This window comes from Anastrepha ludens, chromosome 5 (assembly GCF_028408465.1).
Source record: "Anastrepha ludens isolate Willacy chromosome 5, idAnaLude1.1, whole genome shotgun sequence".
NCBI classification, from domain to species: Eukaryota; Metazoa; Arthropoda; class Insecta; order Diptera; family Tephritidae; genus Anastrepha; species Anastrepha ludens.
The window spans coordinates 31752723-31777652 of NC_071501.1; the positions used below are offsets into that span (position 1 = coordinate 31752723).

The window sequence follows — 24930 nt, forward strand, 5'->3', positions numbered from 1 at the left end:
GCACACAAAATCCTAACACTAAGTACAGATACCTCGATTTTCCATGCGCAGCTCTTCGCCATAATGGAAACAGTAGAAATCGTATCCAAAGGAGGGTTCGGTTAAAATACCTTCGGTCAGTCAATCAGTCTTCAAAATCTTAAATAGCTTTACGTTCAATTCAAAAGTTCTTAAAGAGGGTAACAATGTACTCAACAAACTGACCACTCTTAATTAGGTTTCCCTCATCTGGGTACCGGGACATGAGGGACGCGAAATAAACAGACAAAAAGACGGATTTATATGGCAAAAGAGGAGGGAGGACCTTTTAAAAAATCAACCTCAGACAGAAAACCTAAAAATGGATCCAAAACGCACAAACGGCTTTGATCACTCCAAAAAGTTTGTGAACTTTAATGCTAACAGAGCAAAATCTGCTCTAACCCTAGACAAAAAGGGCCTCGATTACTCTGTGGAGCACTTACACGCCGCTTTACCTGCAATAAACATTTCAATGCAAACAACATTTCAATAGGACTATCTAACACTAGTTTATGCAGGTCCTGCTGTGATGAGGAGAAGGTCAAGGAACATTTAATCACCAATTGTGAAGCAGTGGGGCACAGGAGACACATACTGGGGTCGTACGTACTAGAGAATGAAGATTCATATGTAAACCCCTTCAAAGGAACTGATTCCATTCCTCCCTAAACAAACTAAACAATTAAAACTAAGGTCTTAGGATATTGTGCGCCCTGGTCGCAGTGTATAAAGGCCTTAGCCTAACCCGTACAACCATTACCATTACCAACTGGAAATCTTAGTTCTTTCAGTATAAGTAACGAGTCTTCCAGGAGTAGAACAGGAGTAGCGTTGTTTTCTTGTCTTTTCAACTGGGAGGAGCTCTCATTTATCCTCTGCCACCATCAGCGGGTTCCACTGCTATTGCATTTGAGAGCCTTTTGGAAAATATTAAAAGACCTCCGGTCTTTCTTTGGAAAATGATACAATTTTTAAGCAAATGTAGACTGTAGACTGTGAAAACCTTTAGCGAGGAGAGTTCGTTTGTCTGAATTCATAACTAAGTAGCTAATGTGCTTTGCCGAGAAAGTTTTTGCGTGATGGATAAAAAGACTTAGTTATAGTCTTAGTTAGTGTTCATCCCTAAGTTTTTCAACGAACTTCTCCGCAAATCTTAGCTATGCTAAGAACTGAGTTTGCCTTTGAAATATAGTTGAGTGTGGGTTCATGAAAATGAATACCAGACGACTCCTGACTAAGGCAGTGTAGGATATATCATCAACTTTATTGTTAATATGGAAGTTTTTGAAATTTATTAATAAATTTCAATCACAGAATCAGAGTTATCTTCTTATTCTTCTTCTTAGCATCACATTCTTTGTGAACCATTGCTTCATTCGGAACCTTGTGCCATGTGTCTCTATCTAAGACCACCGCCGCACGTTTGTCGATCTGGTCTTTTCTACCTCGTTCACGCGGTGTAGCTGGACAATGTACCTGTAGATCTCCTTGTTTCCCGTGGCATTCTTTTCGAACATTTCCCAAACCCATTAAACACATATCATCATCTTATTTGGATGAAGATACTGCTTGAATGTCGGCATTGGCGCATATTCTGGAGCCACCCACTCATTTCTTGTCTTCATATTTCAGTAAGGGTCCATTTCTCAACTCGCATGGCGATTCGGTACAAAAAGCGCTGTTTATGACCGCGTGTTGCTCGATGGTGGGCGAGATGCTGAGAGGCAATTTGAAGGCGACTTTCTTTTTGAGGCACCCAGGCTCTCAATTTATCGGTAATTCCGCTAAATCCCATTGAATGAAGGTGATTGAGAATCGTTTTATGATTGCAGTTCATTTTCTCCGCCAATTTATGACTGGCTTGCCGACTGTTCTCCTTCAAAAATGATTTGAGACATTCTTCATCGAATTTAGAGGGCCTTCCGCTGCGGAAGGATTCGAAAATATTTAATTTGCAAATTGATTAGAATTACTTCACGGGCTCTATGTAAGATTTAAAAGGGATAAAATTAATAAATCTCCCGGAACCTTACGAAGCTACCTCCGTACTAGCTTACTATTTTCCGATACCTATCCACGTCGTTTAGATTAGCTTAATTTTTTCGGCCCATTTAAAAAATAGAGTGTATCCGCTGGTGAAAGCGTCCTTTTTTGGTACGCAAAAAAGAATTCTGGACTCTCATTCTCATAGTTTCTTAAAACATTCCGAGTCTTAGCGAATCTAAATAGACTTTCCGACAAGGCTATATCTCAAATCTTCTGGTCTCAAAGAAGTAGTCCAACTAGAGTTTTCGAAATGCAAGATATTCGCACTTTGTCTCTTTCTCAATTCTACATCATCATCATCATTTGCACTACAGTCTTATGCGGACCATTGCTTCCACTTTTTTTTCGCACTCCCTGATTCGTTGTTTGGTATCTTTTGATGGTATCAATGATCTGAGACTGTTGTTGTAGATTCACGACAAAGAATACTGGTATAAACTTGTCAGCCTTAGGGCCAGTCTCCTCTAGGAGAGCCATATCACCCACTTCTTTTGTTTCCTTTCCTTTTACTGGAGCTTCCTTCTTTGTGAACTACGCAGTCTTTGGTTGGGGATAGCAGTTTCACTGCTAATGGGATTCAAATGAGATGATTGGCAGTAAGAGGTGAGATACATCAGGTGGCCAGATAAATATTCAAGTTGCACATTACTGCCCTTTGTGAAACACTCCTCATTTCTACAGCTCCTACAGAAATCGCTATGCAGGATTTCTAACCCGTCGGTAATACGTCCAATAGTCATGTCTCCCGTTAGTATTTTCGTCAACACGGTACATTAATTTCGAGATCTTAATTAATTTCATAGGGTGTTGGTTAAAGTGAGGGCGATATTCTGCAGGTATCCAGTATCATCTGCTGTTAGTTGCTGCTCTAATCTTCCCCTCATCTTGGGAAGACAAGAAACCCAACGGGGCTTGTGGGATTAGCCGATATCTCCAAGTCCTGTGCTAGATCCTTCGTTAGTGCAGTAGTCTAATTCCTTTTACGGAAACATTACAAGTTTGAAGACTCCGCTTGGCGCTGTACTGCTGAAGAGATTGTGGGACTTCCAGAATAAACTTCAAGTTAGTTTTTACCAATTTAAGAGTGAAGCCAGAGGTGACCGCCTGACTATTTACAAAGCAACTAAGTTGTGAAAGAATGAGGTCCATCCTGCTTTGCAGCTTTGTCGCCATGTCTCGGATTGAAAAATAGCTAAGAGGTCTAAAAAACTAAAAAATAAAGCCCACCGTACCAGAATGATTTGGTACGTTACTACCTTTCGGAAGTGCACAGGTTAGAAACCCCGAGCACGAAACACCAATTGATAGAAAACTTTATTTTCTAATGGCGGTCGCTGCTCGTCAGATAATGGCAAACCTCCGAGTGTATTTCTGCCTTCAAGGTCCCCACAAAAATCCATCTACCATTCGGAAGTGGCGTAAATCTGTAGGTACCTCCATTTATGAGAAAATATCAAGAAGCACACAATGAAGGGAAGGAGTAGCTCACCCAAACACTCAAAAATGGTGTAGTCGCGAAATATATTCAAATAACAAATTTGAATTTGAAAAATTTTATATATCAAGCCTTTCTATTAGAGTTTTCCCTATCCGAAATTTCTTTCGGTTTAATGTTTCTCAGCCAAAATAGTTTACAGTAAAACTTGTTTAAAGTCGAAATATTTTGAAAAGAAAATTATTTTGTAAAATAAATAGCTTCTATACGGTAATATTTTTCTTCGAACCTTCCACAGATGGCATCGTTTCGTATAGCATACCCAAAGGCGTTCAACGTGGCATGGAAATTGATTTATCAGATAAAACATATGATGGCCACGAAGAAGGCGATCGTTACATCGATGGACTGGGACAACTAGTTGACGGCCAAAAGGGCAAGGACAACTTTCGTACGGATATACATGGATTTGGAAAAGGTGAGTTTAATGAAGAGTTCTGATATTCTTAATGTTAAGAGAAAAGATAAATATTTTGAAATGCAAAGTGAATGATGTCGAAGCATCATAAAATTATAATTTTCTCTTTTGGGAAGGATTGATTTAATAATTTGGAAAAACAAGTTATTTTTCTTAAAAAACGTTAACTATATGAAGATAATTTTTTTATTTATTTCACTATGCAAAAATTAAAAAAAAATGTTCAAACCCGAACTGCCACTTTTTGGTATTTATTATTTAGTTCGATCGCCAAAACAGGAAAATGAAACAAAAAATTTATTTGCGACGGTAACACTTTTTCTTAAGAATTTTTGAAATAATTTTTTTTTTCATAAATTTTTTTTTTTTATTTATATATATTTCTGTTTAACTATTTTTTTTTATTATTGAAATATATTTCTTTATAATACAATTTTTTTTAAATTTGAGTTAAAAATAAAATTATTTTTTTATATATATTTTTTTCATAAAATTTTTTTAAAATTTTATTTTAATTTTAAAGGGCTTAACAGGTTTTTCTATACTTTACAACCCGTTGGACGGATAATGTTGACTTATACATATGTCAATCGACAAGAAAAATAATATGTTGTTTTCCTTTCATTTCTTCAAAACTCTTTCCTTAAAGCAGCACTTAAAGTGCAATCGGCTAAAATTTGGTGAATTAAAATTTTGTTCCCATAAAACTGAATTTGTTTGCCAAATTAATTTCTTTTTGTAAAATTTTTTAATATATTTGTTTTGTTTTTTAAGAGCAAAAAAATTAATTGAAAGCAGTAAAAAATAAATTGTTTAATTAAAAATTTTAAAAACATTAAAGAAATTTTACAAACAAAATTTATTTGCCTAACAAATTAATTAAAATAAGTAAACAAAAATATTTTCATTAAAAAACAAAAAAAAATATGAAACACATTTAAAAAAAAAACAAAAAAAAAAAAACAAAAAAAAATTTTTAAAATGTTAAAAAAGAATTTATTTTGGCAAACAAATTAAGTTTTGTGGAAAAAAAATTTTAATTAAAAAAAATTTGGAACAAATGAAATATAAAACCAAAAAATGTAAACTAAAAAAAATTTGTTTGAAAATTTTTAAAATTTATTTTTGGTTTCTAAAAACCGAATTTGCAACAATAAATACTTAAAATATAAAAAATTACTAAGTAGAACAGTTCTATCTAAGTAATGGTAAATGGAAAATTCATAGGCGTCGGGTAGAAATATAAAAAAGTGCTAAGTCAGTTTTTATACTGTGGTCATCATCAGAATCTATTCCTTTTTTACCGAATGTCTCAGTCGTAGAACTTTTTCCATATACACACAAATTCTGCGCCTCCGAACCCGACGTGAATACGCAACGGCAGTGGATTTTTCACATTTCTGTGGGTGCCATTTGGGGACTGTAGTCCTCGCGGGTTGAAATTCATGTTTTTATATCTGCAGCACGAAACGTGAAGTACATCTGTAAGTTATAAGCCGAAAGAAGATCTGGTGAGCTGCACGGATAAAGTGGGTGATTTTTTTAGAGCTATGGGAAAGTTTTTCAAAAAAACACACGTAAAATTCAGAAAAATGCATGAAATTTTTATTTAAATCGATAGTACAGTCCATATAATTAAATGTATGAAGATTATTTCAGGCAAATGTTGACCGCGACTGCGCTTCAAATGGTCCATCCGCTTAGTCCAATTTTGGCATACTCTTTCCAATGTTTCGGCCGGTATCTCACATATAAATGCTTTAATGTTGTCTTCCAATGCGTTAATTGAAGCAGGCTTGTCTGAAAAGACATGAGCTTTAACATAGCCCCACAAAAAATAATCTTAAGGCGTTATATCGCACGATCTGGGTGGCCAACTGACAGGTCCCGAACGTGAAATAAAATGTTCATCGAACTCGCCTCTCAACAAGTCCATTGTTACGCGTGCTGTGTGGCATGTGGCACCGTCTTGCTGAAACCACATGTCATGCAAGTCAAGCTCTTGCTTTTTGTGCAAAAAAAAGTTGGATATCATTTCACGGTAGCGCTCACCATTCACAGTTACGTTACGATTCGCAGCATCTTTGAAGAAGTACGGTCCAATGATACCTCCAGACCATAAACCGCACCAACACCAAACTGTGACCTTTTCTGGATACATTGGTAGCTCTTGAAGTTCTTCTGGCTGATCTTCACTCCAAAATCGACAATTCTGCTTATTTACGTACCCATTGATCCAAAAATGAGCTCCGTCGTTGAACACAATTTTTCGATAAAAAAAGTGGATATTAAACTTTCTTAACAGAACACGCATTTTTATAATAAAATTCAATGATTTGCATGCGTTTGCATGGTTAAATTATAGACCAAGCTGAAGATGTTGACAGTGAAACAAAACACGAAACGTGCGTCAGCTGTTTAAACCAACGGTTTAGAAAGATAATAGCTAAAAAATCACCCGTTAGATACTCAATAGCATGAAGTCGCTTCTAACCTGAAGGGCAGAAGCTTTTTGCAGAAGCTCGCTCCGAGACAGACCAGTGAGCTTCGGGAAGCCTTTCAAATTTTATGTGTCAAAGAGTCCTTCCGAAGCTTCTACTCTCGTTAGCCTTGGCCACTGCTCCCACGCGGATTGGATACTTCGTCTTCAACTATGGTTGTCAACTCAGGTTATCAGGGTGTACCACGAGAAGGTGAGAGTGGGAATTGAGGTTATAGAGATCTTTGCTTTCTCAGATTTCTAAAGGCCGCTTACATCCCTTTTACTGTGGTGCTTATTTAAATTAACGAAAAAAAAATTTTAAAGTTTTCAAAATTTGTTTTAAGATTTACAAAAAAAAGTTTTTTATATATATTTTTTAAGTTTTTTGTTTATGCATTTTTTTTAATTAAATACATTTTTTAATTTGCGTATTCACAGGCTTTGAATGGATTGGCTGGCGCAATGACACCCCAAACCTACTGGGGCATCCAGTGGAGATTACTTTTGAGTTCGAAGGTATACGAAATTTCAGTGCTGTCATATTGCATACGAACAATATGTTCTCCAAGGACGTGCAGGTGAGTTACATAAGAAATCATTTATTGAAATTTTTTATATAGAATTCGGGGTCTTTCAAGCTGGAGTTTATTTATTTATATATATATATATTTTTTTTGTCTTAGTGTTCATATTATTTTTTATAGCTGTAATAATTTGAAGACGTTCCGCTTGACGGATGTGACGTAAAAATTAAGAATTTAATATACTAAAATGTTTTTTATTGCGCTCCACAATCTTACAAAACCATGAAACAAACCAAATTGCTGAGTCTTTCCCGATTTCGCTAAATATGAATATTTTCAGCTTTTATGTTTGCCTAGCATAGTCCGATCTGTAAGATTTATTTATATATTTATTTAAAAATTTTAATAGACTAACTGGCAATAAAAACTGCACCCTATGGTCTTCTCTACCATCAGTTTGCTTGAAACGATATCCCAGAGAGAATTTCGCTTATGTTATAAAATCCAGCAGGCTATTTGATTGTCGTTAATGCATTTGCTTTTCATTTGATCATTCTTACCTGAGGTGGTATCCCGTATTTTCGAAATAGAACGACCAGAAATGTTCGAATATAATCTGATACGATTTACCTGTTACAATCTTAATATCAATACTTTTATTTCCATATACCCAGTATTCGTTTGCTATGTGGCGACACAATTGATACCCTTCTTTGCGCTACTGAATAAAATTCTGCCTCGTGTTTATTCGTACTATCTTTGTCTGGCCTTTCGACACCTACACCAATACTTGCCAGTGCTACATCATGCTAAATTGGTATCGGTATCTTTTTTGGTATATATCAAGAGGCTAGGAAGATTTTGGCATCCTCGACAAAACCTGTTTCTTGATTGCTTGGATTTACACTACCACCACTATTCCTCTAAGGTGTGTTTCAGTTACAGAGTGAGATCTATACCTTTGACGATGCTTGGAATGGGTATTTGGGTTAATAAGTTGAAAGAGTTCATTTGTTTGTGCCTTTGTTGAATTTGTAGTGCTTTGATCGCCTCTGGGAGGTGTAGTTCCATTAATTCCGATTTAAAGAGACCTGCCATCAGTCTAAAACAATTTTTTTTTAAGATCTACTTTCAAATTGGGATGGTTGCCACGGCTAAGCAATAATGTGAAATGAAAAAAATGAAAAAAATAATGTGAAATACTTTTGAGATTGGGTAAATATGCTTTTTTTCGTGAGTCTGCTTTTCATTTCATTTCTCAGCAAGCTCACCGCTTGGAATTTTCAGTTTACAAACCGTGAGTTGGATATTTTTTTGTGCTGCTGGTTGATGATGCACTTCACCTAAGCGCGACGACTGCAGAACACTTTAAAAGGTTTGTAAATGTAGTTGCCTATCGCTTTTCTGTGGCAACACTTTCCGGGGATACGAAGAAAAAAAGTAAAATTTGAAGATCAAAATAACTTTGGCTTAGTAGGACCTTCTCTTTTTTTTTAATAGGGATAATCTTCGGCAGCCAATGGCAAACCTTCGAGCGCATTTCTGCCATGAAAAAAGTCCTCATAAAAACCATTTGCAGTTCGGAGTCGGATTGAAACTGTAGGTCCCTCCATTTGTGGAACAACATCAAAACGACACAAATTATTTATTTTTTTTGTTTAGGACCTTTGCTGTTTGGGATTTTCTGTTTTTCAGTTATTCAATGAAATTTATTTTCAACAGAAACATGAAATAGTCACAGAATGTTTCTCATTGTGTTCAATAGAAATAAAGTATATCTCTCAGTGAAAGGCAAAAATACTCTGTAGCCATAATTCAATTATGAAAGGTTTGCTCTCACTAGTGACATTCAATTTTTGACCCTCCCTTAAAAAAGGTTGTATTGGAGAAGGTGAATAATGTGGAAAATATTAAATCCTTTTTGGTAAAAATGGTCGCAGAAAAGTATTTTCTTACGTAAATGGAAAGAAACTGCGAACGGTTAAAAAATAAATTTTAATTAATGTTTGAATGTAAAGAATGATACTAATAGAACTTATACTAGTTTACGAATTTTCACTTTCAAAAATGGTCCTCGACCAAAACGTGTTTTTTAGACTAATTTGAGGTCGCTGAAACCAAAAATGAATTTAATTTTTTTTTTTTCAAAGAACGGTTTCCGAGATATTCCCAAAACACCTGTTTTTTGGGAATAGTGCAGTTATTACCTGGAATCTCGAAAACAATGCGCGCCATTTCTTTGAAGTGCATAAATTTCGAAAGAAAAGAATAATTATTAGCGGAAATTGCCATGTCTAATATTAAAACAAGAAATTATTTCACTTAAACCAAGATTTTATTTTGTGAATTAATTTTTAAATTTAAAACGGATGGCGAAGTTTCGCCAATATGAAACTATTTTGCTAAAAATAAATAAATAATTGGCACGTATAATTATGTTAGGTATTTGGCCGAGATCCTTCTCCTATTTGTAGCGCGCGTTCCACAAATGGAAGAACCTATAGTTTTAAGCCGATTCCGGCAGATGGTTTTTTATGAGAAGCTTTTTCATGCTGGTACTGTGCTTTGCTAAGCATCCTCTGGACACTTCATCCATCCATGGGAAGGTGGGCTCATTGGAAACAAGTTCCGTCAATCGCAACTTTTTTATAATGAGGTCTGAAATGTTATCGATCGCGACGGGACTATCCAATTATTCTCCCTGTCGTAACTCTTTGCGAAATGCTAGCTCTTTGCAAAACATGTTTTCCGTCTAAATCATCACAGCATAAGAAATAAGTTTTGTAAATTCTCCACTCATCGATCTCGGATTGCGTCAAATACTCTATTATGTTCTGACTTAAGCGGTTTGTATTTCATGTCATACTACCATGGTCCTGAACATACCGATGAAAACTCTTTAGCGAGTTGTTGCTCGTAAGCAGACCAAATTTTAATTTTCTTCCACTTTTACTAAAAATTTTTCGAGCTAGCAACCCAGAGTCTTGCTAAGGGAGCCGATTTGTTAAGAGAGAAGGAGAAAACTGCGCTTACTGGACAAACCTTTTATCATTGAATTATGCTCTGTAGCAAGCTTTTGGCTCAGAAAAATATTTCTATAATTGGTTTTTTTTTTTTATTTTTTGTTCGAAAAATAAAAATCAAGAAAAATATGACTGCTGCTTTTTGTTAATTTTAAATAGTTTTTCAATTTGAGACGTTTTAGTTTAATAATTTTTTTTTTTTTTCATTTTTATTTTTCAAGGGATATTAAAAGACGGGATAAAACATTTTATACCAGTTTAAGAAAGAGTGCATTTTTCCGATCTAAAAATTAAAAAAATTAATGGTGATTTTGTAAGCGTTAGTGGATAGGCTAAATGTTAAATTAAAAAAATTAAATAAGCAAAATTATAGGAGCCTAATTTTTTTGACAATAGCAGAAATTTTGGGGGTAACATCAGGCAAGACAAAAAATTTATTTTGAGTCATTCAAATTCACAGACGGATCTTATTTGTACCCCGCCGTTTACCGGCTTTACTGAAATCCTTCACCTAGAGCGTTGAAAAAAATGATTTCAAACTTAGCTGTGGGCTGTATTTTCATCGAAATCGGAGCAGCAACTAAATTAGCCCCTCTTTTTTTAATAAAATCCTGACTGCATAATGTCAAGTACTTCAAGGCGATATTGATGACTACTCTATGTCCTTTGTTGTTGCATACTTAGTCCCCAAGCCAGGCCATCAAAGAGAACAGCAAAAAAGGCAATAATGCAAAAACGCTTGCAAAAGATGGATGCATTCCTCCCAGTTTAATTATGCTGTGCATGTATGTGTATTATATATACATCTACATATGCACATAAGCAGTTCAGACCTCAAAGTATGGCCTCTCTTGTCAGCATCTAATAAGCGGCGAGAATTTGTTTTTTTCTTTTTTTCTTTCTACTTTGTAACTGCTTTATTTGGTTGAGCGCGACCTAAATTCCATAAATAATCATATACATATTGTGCCATTGCTTATCCATCGAGATATCAAAGCAATTATTTGCTTTTTTCTGTGCTTTTCCCACATTTTTTATTTTATTTACACGAGTTTGTATGTATACAGATATCATTTATGTATGTCATAGGTACATTTGATTAGCCCCTTCAAAGGCTTTAATTTGCCTCACAAAAGTCACAAAAACAAATTAACCCCACAATCACTCACAAATATATGTATGTCAGTATAGATAGCTAAACACATACCTACCTTTATATTTACGTAAATATATATTCTTGCCTCTATTTCGTGCCACAAAGGACATATCTACATAACGCTTGCTGTACCTTTATCGCAGCACACACACATTTGTGTGTGTGTATCAACAGTCTCATTTCAATAATAAGCGCTTTGCTCTAGCAACCCCTTTTGCACTCTTCACATTCCACTGATTGATTTGTAACCAATAAAAAGCCTGCTCGCGCATAGCTAATTGATATAAGATATGTCAACCGTTACACGTGCCTCAACTTTGTGACGTATTTATGTGCGTTGATGTCTACTTCCAATAGAGTGTCAAATTCCTAATTGCCCGCTGTCAGTCTCAAGTGTTTCATTGACAGTATTGTCAATTTTTATTTCATTCTACTTTTTTGTTTAGGAAATGTGAAGGATTTATTAGCTTTTCTCTTGGAAACTGCAGCCAGATTGTAAATCTCGATTGGGTAATCCAATAGAAGTTCATAAGTGATAACTGTAAATAACAAAACAAAGTTGTAAATAATGAATTATTCGATCTTATAGTTATAACTAATGTCTACTAATAAATTTTCCATGACAGAAATGAACTGTGAGACTATGCTATTGCCGGTCGATGTGCGAACGTTATTAGAAAAAAAAAAATTATTAGTTACATTTTGAGATATCTTCAAATTCTTTCGTACTCTATGCAAGCCCGTCAATCCGATTTTTGTCCAATCTAGATATTTTTTTATAAAAAATTTTTCAACGATTATTTTTTTTTTTAACTTTGAATATTTTTATATAAAGTTTCCAGGCAATTTTTGTTTTTTTTTTAATTTTTAATTTTTTACGGTATAATATAAAGTTTTGTTATAAAGAATTTTCGGACGACTTTGTTTTTGAAAATTTTGAAATTTTTTCGATACATTAGATTTGTTTTTATAGAAAGTTTCCGGGAATTTTTTGTTTTTTTTTTTGGTTTCGAATCTTTTGAATTTTTTCGATGCATTGCCGTTTTTTTTAATTACAAACGATTGTGTTTTTGATTTTTGAAAATTTCGATTTTTTTCGATACTCAGATATGGTTTCATATACAATTTTCGGGCACTTTTTTTGTTTTTGAAATTTTAAATTTTTTTGATATATTACATAGTGTTTTATGAAAAATTTCGCACTAATTATTTTAAAAAACTTGCGATTTTGTTTTAGTTTTTTGAAAATTTTCCATTCCAAACATTCCAGTGTTTTTTTTTAATTTCAGATGATTGTGTTTTTGAAAATTCCAAACTGTTTCGAACCTTAGATATGATCTCATATAAAATTTTTGAACAAATACATTTTTCGTTTTTGAAAATTTTGAATTTTCTTCGATATATTTCAAAATTTAAAGATTTGTTATAAAAATTTTTCGCACGACTGTGTTTTTGAAAGTTTTAAATTTTTTGAATATACTAATTACAAAGTGTATTTTTGAAAAATTTCGGAGTAATTGTTATACAAAATTTGCGATTTTTGTTTTTTGATTTTGAAAATTTTGCATACATTAGATTTGATTTTATATAAAGTTTCGAGGCAATTTTCTTTTTTTTTTTAGTTTTGAAAATTTTGAATTTTTTCGATACATTGCAGATTTTTTTTATTTCAGATTGGGTTTCTTTTTTTAAATTTCGATACTTAGATATGTTTTTATATAAAATTTTTGAACACATTTTTTTTGGAAATTTAGAATTTTTGTTGATATATTACAAAGTTTTGTTATAAAAAATTTCCGGATGATTTGGTTTTTAAAAATTTAAAATTTTTTTATGAAAATTTTCGGACTAATTGTTTTAAAAAACTTGCGATTTTTGTTCGATTTCGGTTTTTGAAAGTTTTGAATTTTTTTGGAAACATTGCAGTTTATTTTTTATTTCAGATGATTGCGTGTTTGAAAATTCCAAATTTTTTCGCTATATTACAGAGTGTTTTTTTTTAATTTCGGACTAAGTGTTATACGATTTTTGTTTTCTTTTTTTAATTTTGAATTTTTTTCGATACATTGCAGTTTTTTAGTTTTAATTTCAGAAGATTGTGTTTTTCAAAATTCCAATCTTTTGATATGTGCCTTTAGATATGTGTTTTTTTTAATTTTGGGACAATTATGTTTATGAATATTTTGCAATTTTTTTCTATAAATTCGGTATGTTTTTATAGAAAATTTTCATACAAACGTTTTTTTTTGGTTTTGAAAATTTTAATTTTTTTCGATACATATTTACATACTTGTTATATGATTTTTAAGTGACCTTATTTTTTAATTTTTGAAATTTTTGACTTTTGTTCGAATACTACATAGTTTTTTTTTTTAATTTTCGCACAACTTGTGTTTTTTTTATTTATGGTTATAATTAATTATTTTCATGGTATTGTTATAAAAAATTTCCGAATTTTTTTTTTTCTTTTGGAAAATTTAGATTTTTTTCCGATATATTACTTATAGACGAGTTGCATACCAGAGAGAACCAAGAAAAGAATGTCAACATGGTCCGCTTTTGTAAACAAACATGAGAAATTAGATTGGGTCAATGAAAGGAATGAAAAGACTGAAAGCACAAAATTCTTTAAAAAATCGTTATAAATTTTTTTTTCGTTTTCGATGCAATTTACTAATTTATGTAATTCGCATAATTTAAGTTTTAAATTCTCACACAAGTCGTAATTAAATTCCTCAAGTCGGCAAGACTCATAACTCAAATTCGGATAATTTGTTTTGACAATTTATTTGTTTCCGATTTAATTTCAATAATTTTTTTGATCGGCCTTCGTAGCCGAATGGGTTGGTGCAAGACTATGGAGGTACTCGGGCACAAAACATCACATAATGGAACAACTTTTTTTCCAATGGCGGTCGCTCGTCGGGAGACAATGGCAAACCTCTGAGTCTATTTCTGCTTTGAAAAAGCTACTAATAAAAAATCATCTGCAAAAAAGCTACTAATCAAAAAAACACACCACAAATAGGTGGATGACCTCAGTCAAACACCCAGAAAGAGTGTAAGTGCCAATTATATATTCATATATGTAAATATATAATTTTTCTATGAAAATACATTTCACTTTCCTACAAAGTTCGTGAAAATTCAAATTTCAGGTTTCACGTATATTTGTTATAAATAAAATTCGGACTATTTTTTTGTAAATTTTAATGTTTTTCGATACATTTTTTTGAAGGTTTTGAGTTTTTCTGTTGATAAATATGCAATTTATGTAATTGTATGCAATTTGTTACAATTTTCGGACTACTTTTTTTGTTTTTTTCAAAATCTTGAATTCTTCCATTATATCACATAGTTTCGGTATAAACAATTTGCTGAATATTTTTTTGCTTGAAAACTGTGAATTTATTCGTAATATTACAAATTTTGTTTACAAATAATTTTCTAGACTTTTTTTGAAAATTTTTAATTTTATCGAAGTGGTACAGTTTTGCTATAAACAATTTTCGGAGTAGGTTGTATTTTATTTTTTAAACATTTTTATGTTTCCGATATTTCATAGTTAAAAAGCACTTCAGACTATCTTTGTGCGATTAGAGAGTTTTGTTACAAAAATTTTTCAGACTATTTTGTTATTGAAAATTTTGAATTTTTTCGATATATTAGATATTTTTTACAGGATTTTTTGGACGACTTATTTTAATTAAAATTAGTTTGTTCTTTTAAAACAAATTTTCAGACGATTTACGATTTTCTTTTTGGAACATTCAATTTTTTTCGATATATTCCAGAGTTTTGGTTATAAAAAATTTTCGAATATTTTCGATTTTTAGAAAATTGTTAATTTTATTTGGATTTATGTTATAATTTTAATATTTTTTTTATTTTTAATTTTTTTCGATACACAGTTTTGTTATAAAACATTTCGGGCTAATTCCTTTTAAATTAATTTTGTTGTACAAAAATTTCAGATTATTTCTTTAATATTAACTTTTTCCAATATATTGCGTAGTTTCGATATAAAAAATGTTCGGACCATTGTTTTTTTATTTTAATTTTTTCGATACAACTTTGAACGATTGTGTTTTTTTTTTTGAAAATTTTGAAAGTTTTTGGTATCTTACATAGTTTTATTATAAAAAAATTTCAGACTTTTTTTTTGGAAACTTTGATTTTCTTTCGATTAAGTCCATAAGTTCGTGCGTTTTTTAAAGGTGGTTTTAAAATTAATAAAAAAGATGTTTGTAGTATTTATTAATCGATAATATATTTTCCTTCATTATTTACAATGTCTTCCCAACGTTTAGGCAAATTTTTAATTCCCTGCTCAAAAAATTGTTTGCCCTTGGAGCCAAAATACGCTTCGATATACCTTTTTGTAGCTTCTTTTGTTTTGAGGAGTAGTTCTTGTTACTCATATGGGATTGAAGTCCACGGAAAAGGTGATCATCACAAGGTGCAATATCCGGAGAGAATTATTGTAAAGGACTCATTTTTCATTACCAGTAACGATGCGGTTCAAAAAACTTCCATTTTCAAGCCGTTGCAGCAGCTGAGAACACACATTCACTCTCTGCTGAAGGTTGGCGACGGAAAGTCTATGCGGAACCCAATTTCCCAGCTTTGAAACCTTTCCCAACTGAACCAGGTGCCTGTGAACTGTTCCATGCGATGAATTTAACCTCTGAGCTATCTTATCGACAATGGAATTTGGCCAGTTTCCACGAGTTCGAGCAAGGCGTCGGAGTTAAAGACTTCAGGACGAACAGCGCGCGGGGCATCCTCCACGTCGCAGTTACCACTTCGGAATTTTGAAAACCACTTTTGCGCAGTCCTTACACTCACGGTATCCTCTCCATGAACAGTGTTTATTTCTGCAGGAACAGTTGTTACATTTTTACCACTTTTATTAAAAAAATACAAAATATGCCTCTTTTACGCTTTGGAGGATTCCATTTAATTTTTTAACAAACGTGCTTCTATCTGCGATTAAAATCACTTGTTCAATGCACAATATGTATATCAAAGAAAATATAAATAGTTCCTTTATATTCCGCGAATAATTTTTTGTATGCAAAAATCGTACAAAAGTTAAATAATGGGTAAAATACGCACGAACTTATGGACTGATCTGTAGTTTTGTTTCAAAAAAATTTCGGACTATTTTTTTGTGCGAAAATTTTGAATTTTCTCGGTATATTTCATACTTTTGTTATAAACAATTTTCGGATCATGGTTTTTTTAATTTTAAAATTTTTCTTATATAACCTTAAATTTTTTTCATTATATAACATCGTTTTGTTAAAAACAAATTTCTAAAAACTTTGAATTTTTTCGATAAAACATAGTTTTGTTATAAAACATTTTTGGACAATTTTTTTTTTTTTTTTTGAAAATTTTGCATTTTTATTTTTTTCTTAAAATATTAAAGTATTTATTTTATATTCCTATAGCTATTCGCATACGTAATCGATAATAAAATTTTTTATCCTCAAAGATTAAAAATTGTTGGGCTTGCACGCCACTCTGCCGAAGAAAACTTTGCAGCCGCCATTTTTTTTACACGAAAGGTACAAAAACGACCCTTTTGATTTTTTATGTACTTGTTTCATTGCTAAACAAAATTACCAAAATATGTATATTTTTTCAGCCGCTGTCAATACCTAACCCCTTAAATTGTTATTCGAAAGTAAAAACAGTGCATACATACCACCATTAATACAGCAGTTTCTGACACAGTTTCACTATTTACTTATGGGTATGGAGCCTCGTTTAAATCAACTTCCCAAATATTCTGTATGCACGTTTCGCCGCAGTCATACCTTTGCATAATAACTTAATAAAGATATCAGCACGCCGATAAGTATAAATTTATGTTAATTGCATAGTAATTACCTCATGCGCCACACAGCACGTATTCACGCATACTAATGCATATGTGAATATTTGTGTTATGCTCGCTTAATTGTATTATAGTTGCCGATATTTGCTTGCTTGTATAGGGTCTTCTCATAAGGACCGATCGAGGCTGATAGGCTGTGGCGGCAAAGATGTTTTGAGTAGTATTTGTTGGTTATTATTCAGCCACGAATGCTTTAACAAGGACCCTAAAAATCGGAATTAGCGACTAGGTGCATCTCCAGCTGAGTGGCTATGAAGACTCCCACCTATGCGACGTTCACCAAAAGCTAATTCTTCAAAAAGTAAGTTGGTTCGGCCAACAGTGTCAAGAACGACAGGTACAGGTGGATAATGAACAATTTATTTTAATGCCAATGAAATGTTATGGACGTGGACGACATGTGATTCCCACAGGACGGTGAGTAGTGTCACACAACGAATGCCACTATGGAAACTCTGCATGAGCGACTCGACGTTATGTTTATCTCGTGCGGCTATGACGTGAATTAGTCACCAAAATCATGTGATTGTGCCCCGCTAGACCTTTTTCGTGGAGTTTTTTGAGCAGAACTATATCAGCTTATAAATAAATTGTATGTGGCCCGAAGCGCTTAAAGTGAAGATAACCCACTGCATTGCTCAAATTCTGCCGGATCTACACAGTAGAGTCTTAGAAAATGTAGCCAAACGATGACATATCCTACATAGAATGGCATATATTCACATTTCAAATAAAAACATAATTTTGTTAATACCTCACACAGAGCTCATTTTATTTAATTTCATCTCTGACTCGCTCTTTTTGGAAAACCCTTTAAATGAAGCATAAGAAACTATGACAAATACTGAGTATATTGTGATTATGCCGAAATTTAAGACTGGCTTGCAGCTTAGATGATCTTAATTTGTTTTATTTTTGTTTGTAATAAATTTTGTTATTTTGTAAAATTTTCCAAAAATATTTAGCTTCATTATATTCACTTAATTCCTATGTGAAGGGCGTTGCTTTTTCACTCTTGAGTAAGCCAGGTTATTTGTTTATTATTTTATTTCGAGCAAAAATTGGTCAACAACAGCAAAGTGCCTTACACACCAATAGAGATACTTCCAGAAAAATAATAATTGATTAATGATTTAGAGTTGGGGAGGAACCAACGTCAGTCCAAATAGGCATTTCATACACTTAGGCGTAAAAATCGTCTTCACCCAAATAATGTAAGTGAAATACCTAAATAATAAAAATGCAATATAATTCATAAAGCCTATGGCACTAAAATAAATATACAAGGTGGCACAAAATTAATCATCCATTTTGTTTCTGAATAACTAACAAATTTAAAAAAAAGTTATTTTAAATGTTGAAAATCTTTACTTGGACCTGTACGCACCACCATTGCTTGTCTGCTTGTATACTGCTGCTGTTTAGCTCACAAGTGTCAAATATGATTGAGGTACGACGCCATTTGCAAAAATTATAAATCTTCTGATTGGGTGATTAATTTTGTGCCACCTTGTAGTATGCGTTCAAAAATTGTTTAAATTAGAAGCATATAGACCAATTGTTTCGGAAACCATTTTTACTCTCGGTCTCTAAGCAAATCCTCGTTGCGTATGTTCCAGAGCTTATTTAAAATGGTTTTGATAACCTTGTTCTGGAATCGTTGTATGATATCAATGTTTGTTTTGGTGGTTCAACCCCATAGCTGAAAGCGGTATGCCCAAATAGTTTTTAGTGCTTGATTACACACTCATTAAACCAAGGCCATAAATTTAATTTAGAAAATTTCTTTTATACAATTCAAACCAAAATTAAGAATCAATTTACTTTTGCTCGATATGGCCCCATTTTGCCTTGACTATGGCCTTGAGATGGTCCAGAAACGAATCGCAAGCTGCCTGAATGTGACTTGCAGGTATTTTGGCTCACTCGCGGACTATTCGTTTTGCTTTTTTCAGCGACACGAGACTAGTGAATCTTTTAGTTCGGACCTTGCTCTACAAAATGGCCCAAAGAGAATAATCCATCGGATTCGCGTCTGGTGAATTTGAGAGCCATTGTGTGGACGTTATGAAGTTCGAAACGTTGTTTTTTAGCCATTCTTGGTTCACTCGAGATGGTGTCGAGTACTGTTAAAACGTCCATGGTCTGCAACCGAAATGTTTGTCTGCCCACGGCTTCAAAGCAACCTCCAGAATATTTTCCCGATAATATTTCACATTTTCGCATTTGCCTTGACGCCAGACTCGATGAAAACGATTAAAGAGAGCCCATCTGCGGTTACAGCGGCCCAAACATCTACCTGTGGCGGGTGTTGCCTGCTGGTGGCCAATCGATTTCTCAAATTCACGTATGAACGGTCGGTCAAATAAACCCTATCGTTTTGGGGCTTAACAATTTGCTCAATTTGAAAAATTTTTCGTTAGAAAAAACCAAGTGCGTAAATTGACCGCTTCCGGTCAAGTGAATCAACTCCTTTTTTTTTCTCGAGTCTTACTTGTTGCTGCTTTGGTGTGAGATTATGAATCTTGTAAGGCTTGACTGTGAGATAATTTTTCAGTATACCGTGGTTCAAGTCGCTTCTACACTTTTTGAACCATTTTATGTGACGTTACAGTCTTTTGATGACCACCTCCATTACGTTTCGCGATACTACCAGTATCATTGTAACGAGTAGTGGTGTGACAAACAAAAAATGTATTTACTTCAAGGCACTCGAGCTCACGAACAATCGCTGGTTGTGATTTTCCAGCCAAAGATAATGCAATCACACTTTTACGTTTGAAATCCATTATTGATTTTCTTTTTTCGGACTGTCATTTAGCCAACTAACAGACTGTTGATTAGCTACGCAAGCGATCTGAAGTTGGTTACACTTCGAGTGCCGGGCCTAAGAACTTTGGTTTGTATTGACAGGTTTGATTTCTGCCAATTAGCCAATAAAGTTTGTAAAATTTCAGATTCAACTCTGCAGCTTTTATTTTAACATGTTCTTTCCACCTGAGATTACCATCCAGGGACATTCCCAGGTATTTGGCGGGTATTTGTGATATTTTTTTGCTTGTGAAATCCACATAAACAGATTTTGAGTCATTTAATTTTATTCCCCATTTCTCAGCCCACCTGACAAAATCGTCGAGAGAATCTTCCAACTTTGCATTGGACTCGTATTCGGTTGAAGCAACGGTTTATATACACATCTCGTCAGCAAACGTAGCTACTTTACATGTATTTGGTACGGAAAGGTCGGATGAGTACAATAGGAATAGAATTGGTCCGAGTATACTGCCTTGCGGAACGCCTGCCGCTAATTGGTGAGAAGGCACTTCGTTGGCGCTTTTGTCAGGCTTGGGTATCATTATTACCTCCAAAACTTTCCATTGCCATGGAATGTACTGGAACTCGATGCACGCGTTCATGATTGAAGTAATTTTGTTTAGAGCTTTTCTCAGTAGTTTGTTAGTTAATTTTGATATTTCAACTGCAATTTCTTCTACAGTGAAATGTTCTGTTTCAACAGATTCTTGATATGATATAGTTGAGTTGATGTTTTGTATATTTTGTTGTATTTGAAATGTTTTCTTTAATTGTGTGGCGAGCATCTCCGCCTTCTCAATATCGCTCTGAAACTATGAGCTGACACTAAATATAATAATAACTTTTAAATCTGGTCAGTTTCCCCCTCGACAGGCAATGGCAAACCTCCGAGTGTATTTCTGCCTTAAACAACTCTTCATATAAAACCATTTGCCGTTCGGAGTCGGTTCAAAACTTTAGGTGTCTCCATTTGTTGAACAACATTAGACACACGCCACAAATAGGAGCAGGAGCTCGGCCAAACACCTACCAAAAGTGTATGCGCCAATATTTTTTTTTGAAGTGAAATTTCTTAGGCGTCGATGGACGAGCGAGAATGGAGAGTAAAATTTCAAGGCCATGCAACGTTTATGGCATTTTCGTTCCGCGAGAGAGAAAAAGGATATAACGTAGTGGAAAGGTAGAGAGAGAGCTATACCTTATACTATATATATCTTAGATACACTTTAGGCTATTTTTTCTGAGTTTTTTCTTGTGGTTGCTAACTTCCAGTGAGAAATAACACTGCCTACTTTTTGGCGCTTATTTGTTGGTGTAAACTTGTAGGAAATATATTTTTGGTGCCTACTTTTTGGCGTTATATTTCCTTGGTGCCTACTGTTTGAGGCGCTTTTTGGTCCCAGTTGTTTGGGTGTTTTTTTTGTGCCTACTTTTTAGCGCTTATTTCCGTTTCCTGGCTAGTGCTTGTGCATACTATAAAGTCTATCCATTCCGGCATCGGATTTATTGGCATTGCATTGCGGTAATTTGTGCCGTTGCTGCGGTCCTGGAATCGCTACGTTTGTGCGGGTGATAAACGCTCGGAGTAGTGCGCGTTGTTGCCGCGGTTTGTGTCCGGCGTTTACCTACACCGATCGACCCTTCTCGGTTTTTTGTAAATTTTGTCTAATTGTATTCTCTGCAAATGTTGGGAATTTATTTATATATATATTCTTTCTCTCTCTCTCTCTCATTCTCTCTCGGGTCTCTCCCTCTTTCTTTGTCTGCCTTGAAAGTTTTACTTCTGTTATGGGTACACGCACTTTTTTGTAATTACTCTGTTTTCCCCCGAATTCTTCGGCAGAAATCGTCAGTCAGCGGCTTTCAAATTGCCTCCCACGTACTACTAGCACTACTAAATAAAAATATAATTTATTTTATTACTTGATTTATTTATTTTGAAATGGCACTACCATATTTTTAATGGTTTGAATCTCTGTGGGGATAATTCAAAAAGTGTGGTTGAAGATATCAGCTGATTGGCTGACGTAACCAGGGTGGTTATGACAATGGCTTGTTTACGACAAAACTGAGATTATGTTCGTAATATAAGAAAAAAGTCAGCGCAGCCTATACTCAAATTACTTCGCTGCTGTCTGAACACCGACTGATTGGAAGAGCGTAAGAATACTTGGGAAATGAGTGGGCAGAATTCTGCAGCCGAATCCTCGATGACGTGACAGCCGAAGTTACTCTCATACTTCTGCTTCAAATAGCAAAACCATGTAATCTATCATTCTTGGGTTGGCATGACTTGTATTTATTTCATTGTGATTTTATGTATCAAAACAGCTCAGTGCATTTTCTACTCCAAAATGAGAATAACAATGATCAGTGGATTGTACTGAAAACCCATATCTGTTTACGTAAAATTTTGTGAAATGAAAAGCTTTTGTAGAAAACTGAATAGGAAATGGAAAGAAAAAGCCAAAAAAATGGAAAAGTGGAAAAGGTTTTTCTTGCATTTTTTCACTTCATTGCAGTTGTAGGAAGTAAAAAAATAAATAAGCCACAGCGAAATCTTGAAAATATTTATAAGCGCGATTTTTTTAAAGCCCCAGGTAATAAGTTCTGGCTATATCGGATATCACTCGATCTCCTTGCTTCTACTATTTTATTACAGTAAATTCCGATACCTTTACCTTCAAATTACCTTTAAATAGACCACATAAACCTGGCTTAAAACTATAATACCCTTAGTTTAATTGGCGCATTTTTCTATGAATTTTTACCATATCTTAATTTCGTTACAGGTTTTCGTGCACGCAAAGGTCTTCTTCAGCATTGGAGGACGTCAGTATGCCGGTGAACCGGTGCAATTCTCGTATATGCCCGACACGGTGCTAGATCATGCCCGGGATGTGACAATCAAATTACATCATCGCCTCGGCAAATACTTACAAATTCATTTGTATTTTGCGGCGCGTTGGATAATGCTGAGCGAAATCACCTTCATATCAAGTAAGTACAAGAAGTTTGATACCTACATGTGTCTATAAGTATTTGAAGAGAGAGAGGAAATAATTGTACAAGGTGGCGCAAAATTAATCATGCAATTTTGTTTTGAAATAACCTTTTTATTAAATAAAAAAGAAAGATTTTGTGAAAGGTTATACTCGAAAGTTAAAAATCAGTGAGCTATTTTTATTACTATTACCAGCAATGAGCTGCTCTACCGATATGGCAATATAACAAGTAAGGCGATATAAAAATCAGAGCTCTGTCTGCCTATTCCAGCAATTTTTTGAAAAGATCTTTCTTTTCTTTTAAACTTTTTAATAGTAATAAAAAATAATTAGTTATCTGATTTATACTTGACTTGATTATGCTTGACTTAGAGCGATACACACGAGAGTACTATCCACTAGGAATGCCGCCATTTATGCAGACAGCCAAGCAGCGATAAAACCTCTTCCAAAATCATTTACGAGCATTAAAAAACAACTATTAAAATCGGTCGAAAGTTGCCTTCTCTAGGATTGTTGAACCAAATTGATCGAAAAATCCCCATTGGGCGACGTGGTGGCAAAAAGAAAACTACTGCTGATAATTTAATTAAGTTTCTTGCCAATTCAGCTATTACAACTGAATTCAACCACGTAGCATCAGCGAGAACTGTAGGGCGTCGATTGACAACGAGAACCTACCAGGCCGGTAAACTCATAAAGTTCCTCTGTTGAAAACAGCAAATTTAAGGAAGTGGAAAAGCTTTGCTCAACGGCACAAGGCACGATGTGGAACAGAGAGTATGAAAAAATGGTATAACATATTTTGGAGCGATGAAACAAAAATAAATTTATTGGCAAATTATGCTGAGCGATATGACAGACGTCCAAAAGCCCTAGAGCTCTCACTGCAATTCTCAAAAAAAAAAACAGTCAGTCAAACATGGTGGCGGTAACATAATGATTTGGGATTGCTCCTCTTGGTATGGAATACGACGTATTCCCTCATAACCAATAAAATGGACAAATTTATTTACAAGGGCATACTTCAAGATGTGATGCTACCATTTGCTAAAGAGAATATGTCACTTCGGTGGTTTTTTATGCAAGATAATGCCACAAAGAACTCCTCAATATTAGTACGTGAATGGTTTTTATAAAATAATATTAAAGTTGTTGATTGGCCAAGCCAGTCACCGGACCTAAACGACATTGCAAACTTTTGCGGAGATTTAAAGAAGCGAATCGGGACGGAAACATTGAAAAATTATATGGATTTACGGCAGAAAATCAAAGAACTATGCCATTCCACTACCACAGAAATCTGCAGTAGCACTATCAATTGTAATCGAATACAAAAAGTCATTGCAAATCGTGGAAAACAAAGTGGTTATTGATTTAACTTCGATAACGTAATCAGCATTTTTAATAAAACCACTAAGTTCTTTTTGTGTCGCATCTATTTCTATTTTAATGATCAAATGAATATTTTATTTTTGTTCATATTGCCACCAGTTTATTTTATCGCTGCTGGCGACTCCTCTCTTCTTTGAGTAAAGCCAACGCAGCTGCTGCAGACGGTTGAGCAAATATCCCCGCTCGGTTTAAATTTTTCTTTGCCTCCACAACCTCTATGATTCTCTGTTTTTGAAGTGAAAACTTCTTTAGAATCGTTGGAAGTGATTTGAGACTCGTCGAAACGAAAAAGCGACACTAAAAAGAGACATACATATAGATCTTATAGTATGTATATAGCCTGCGAGAGAATGAGATAGAACACAGTTATACAGCGTTCCCTATTCTCCGTCTCCTCTTTGTGCGGTGCTTCGTAGCCTCCCCCCTCTTGGCTACGAAGCGGTATATGTTGACATACGTATATGTGTGTGGCTGCGTACTGCTGAGCCACGCTAGTATAGTGAGCATTGTAGTATGTATACTACACTGCCTATTACTTGCTTTGGTATTTAGTTCAAGCGTCATACGTATGTATGTTTGTATGCATGCTAGTACGTATGTGTGCGCGCCTGTTTGTTTTACGGAAGGTTTCACTTCTATCGCGTCT

The 24930-nt window shown here is 34.2% G+C and overlaps 1 protein-coding gene across 1 annotated transcript in view; it reads left to right on the forward strand.

The window, feature by feature from the left end:
- The window catches only part of LOC128864622 (uncharacterized), a 182421-nt gene that overhangs the window by 70545 nt on the left and 86946 nt on the right, over nt 1–24930 (forward strand). The window contains exons 4-6 of the mRNA XM_054104382.1: nt 3801–3980; nt 6901–7040; nt 22677–22884. Coding sequence (XP_053960357.1) covers nt 3801–3980; nt 6901–7040; nt 22677–22884 — 528 coding nt within the window. The remainder of the gene's footprint in view (nt 1–3800; nt 3981–6900; nt 7041–22676; nt 22885–24930) is intronic.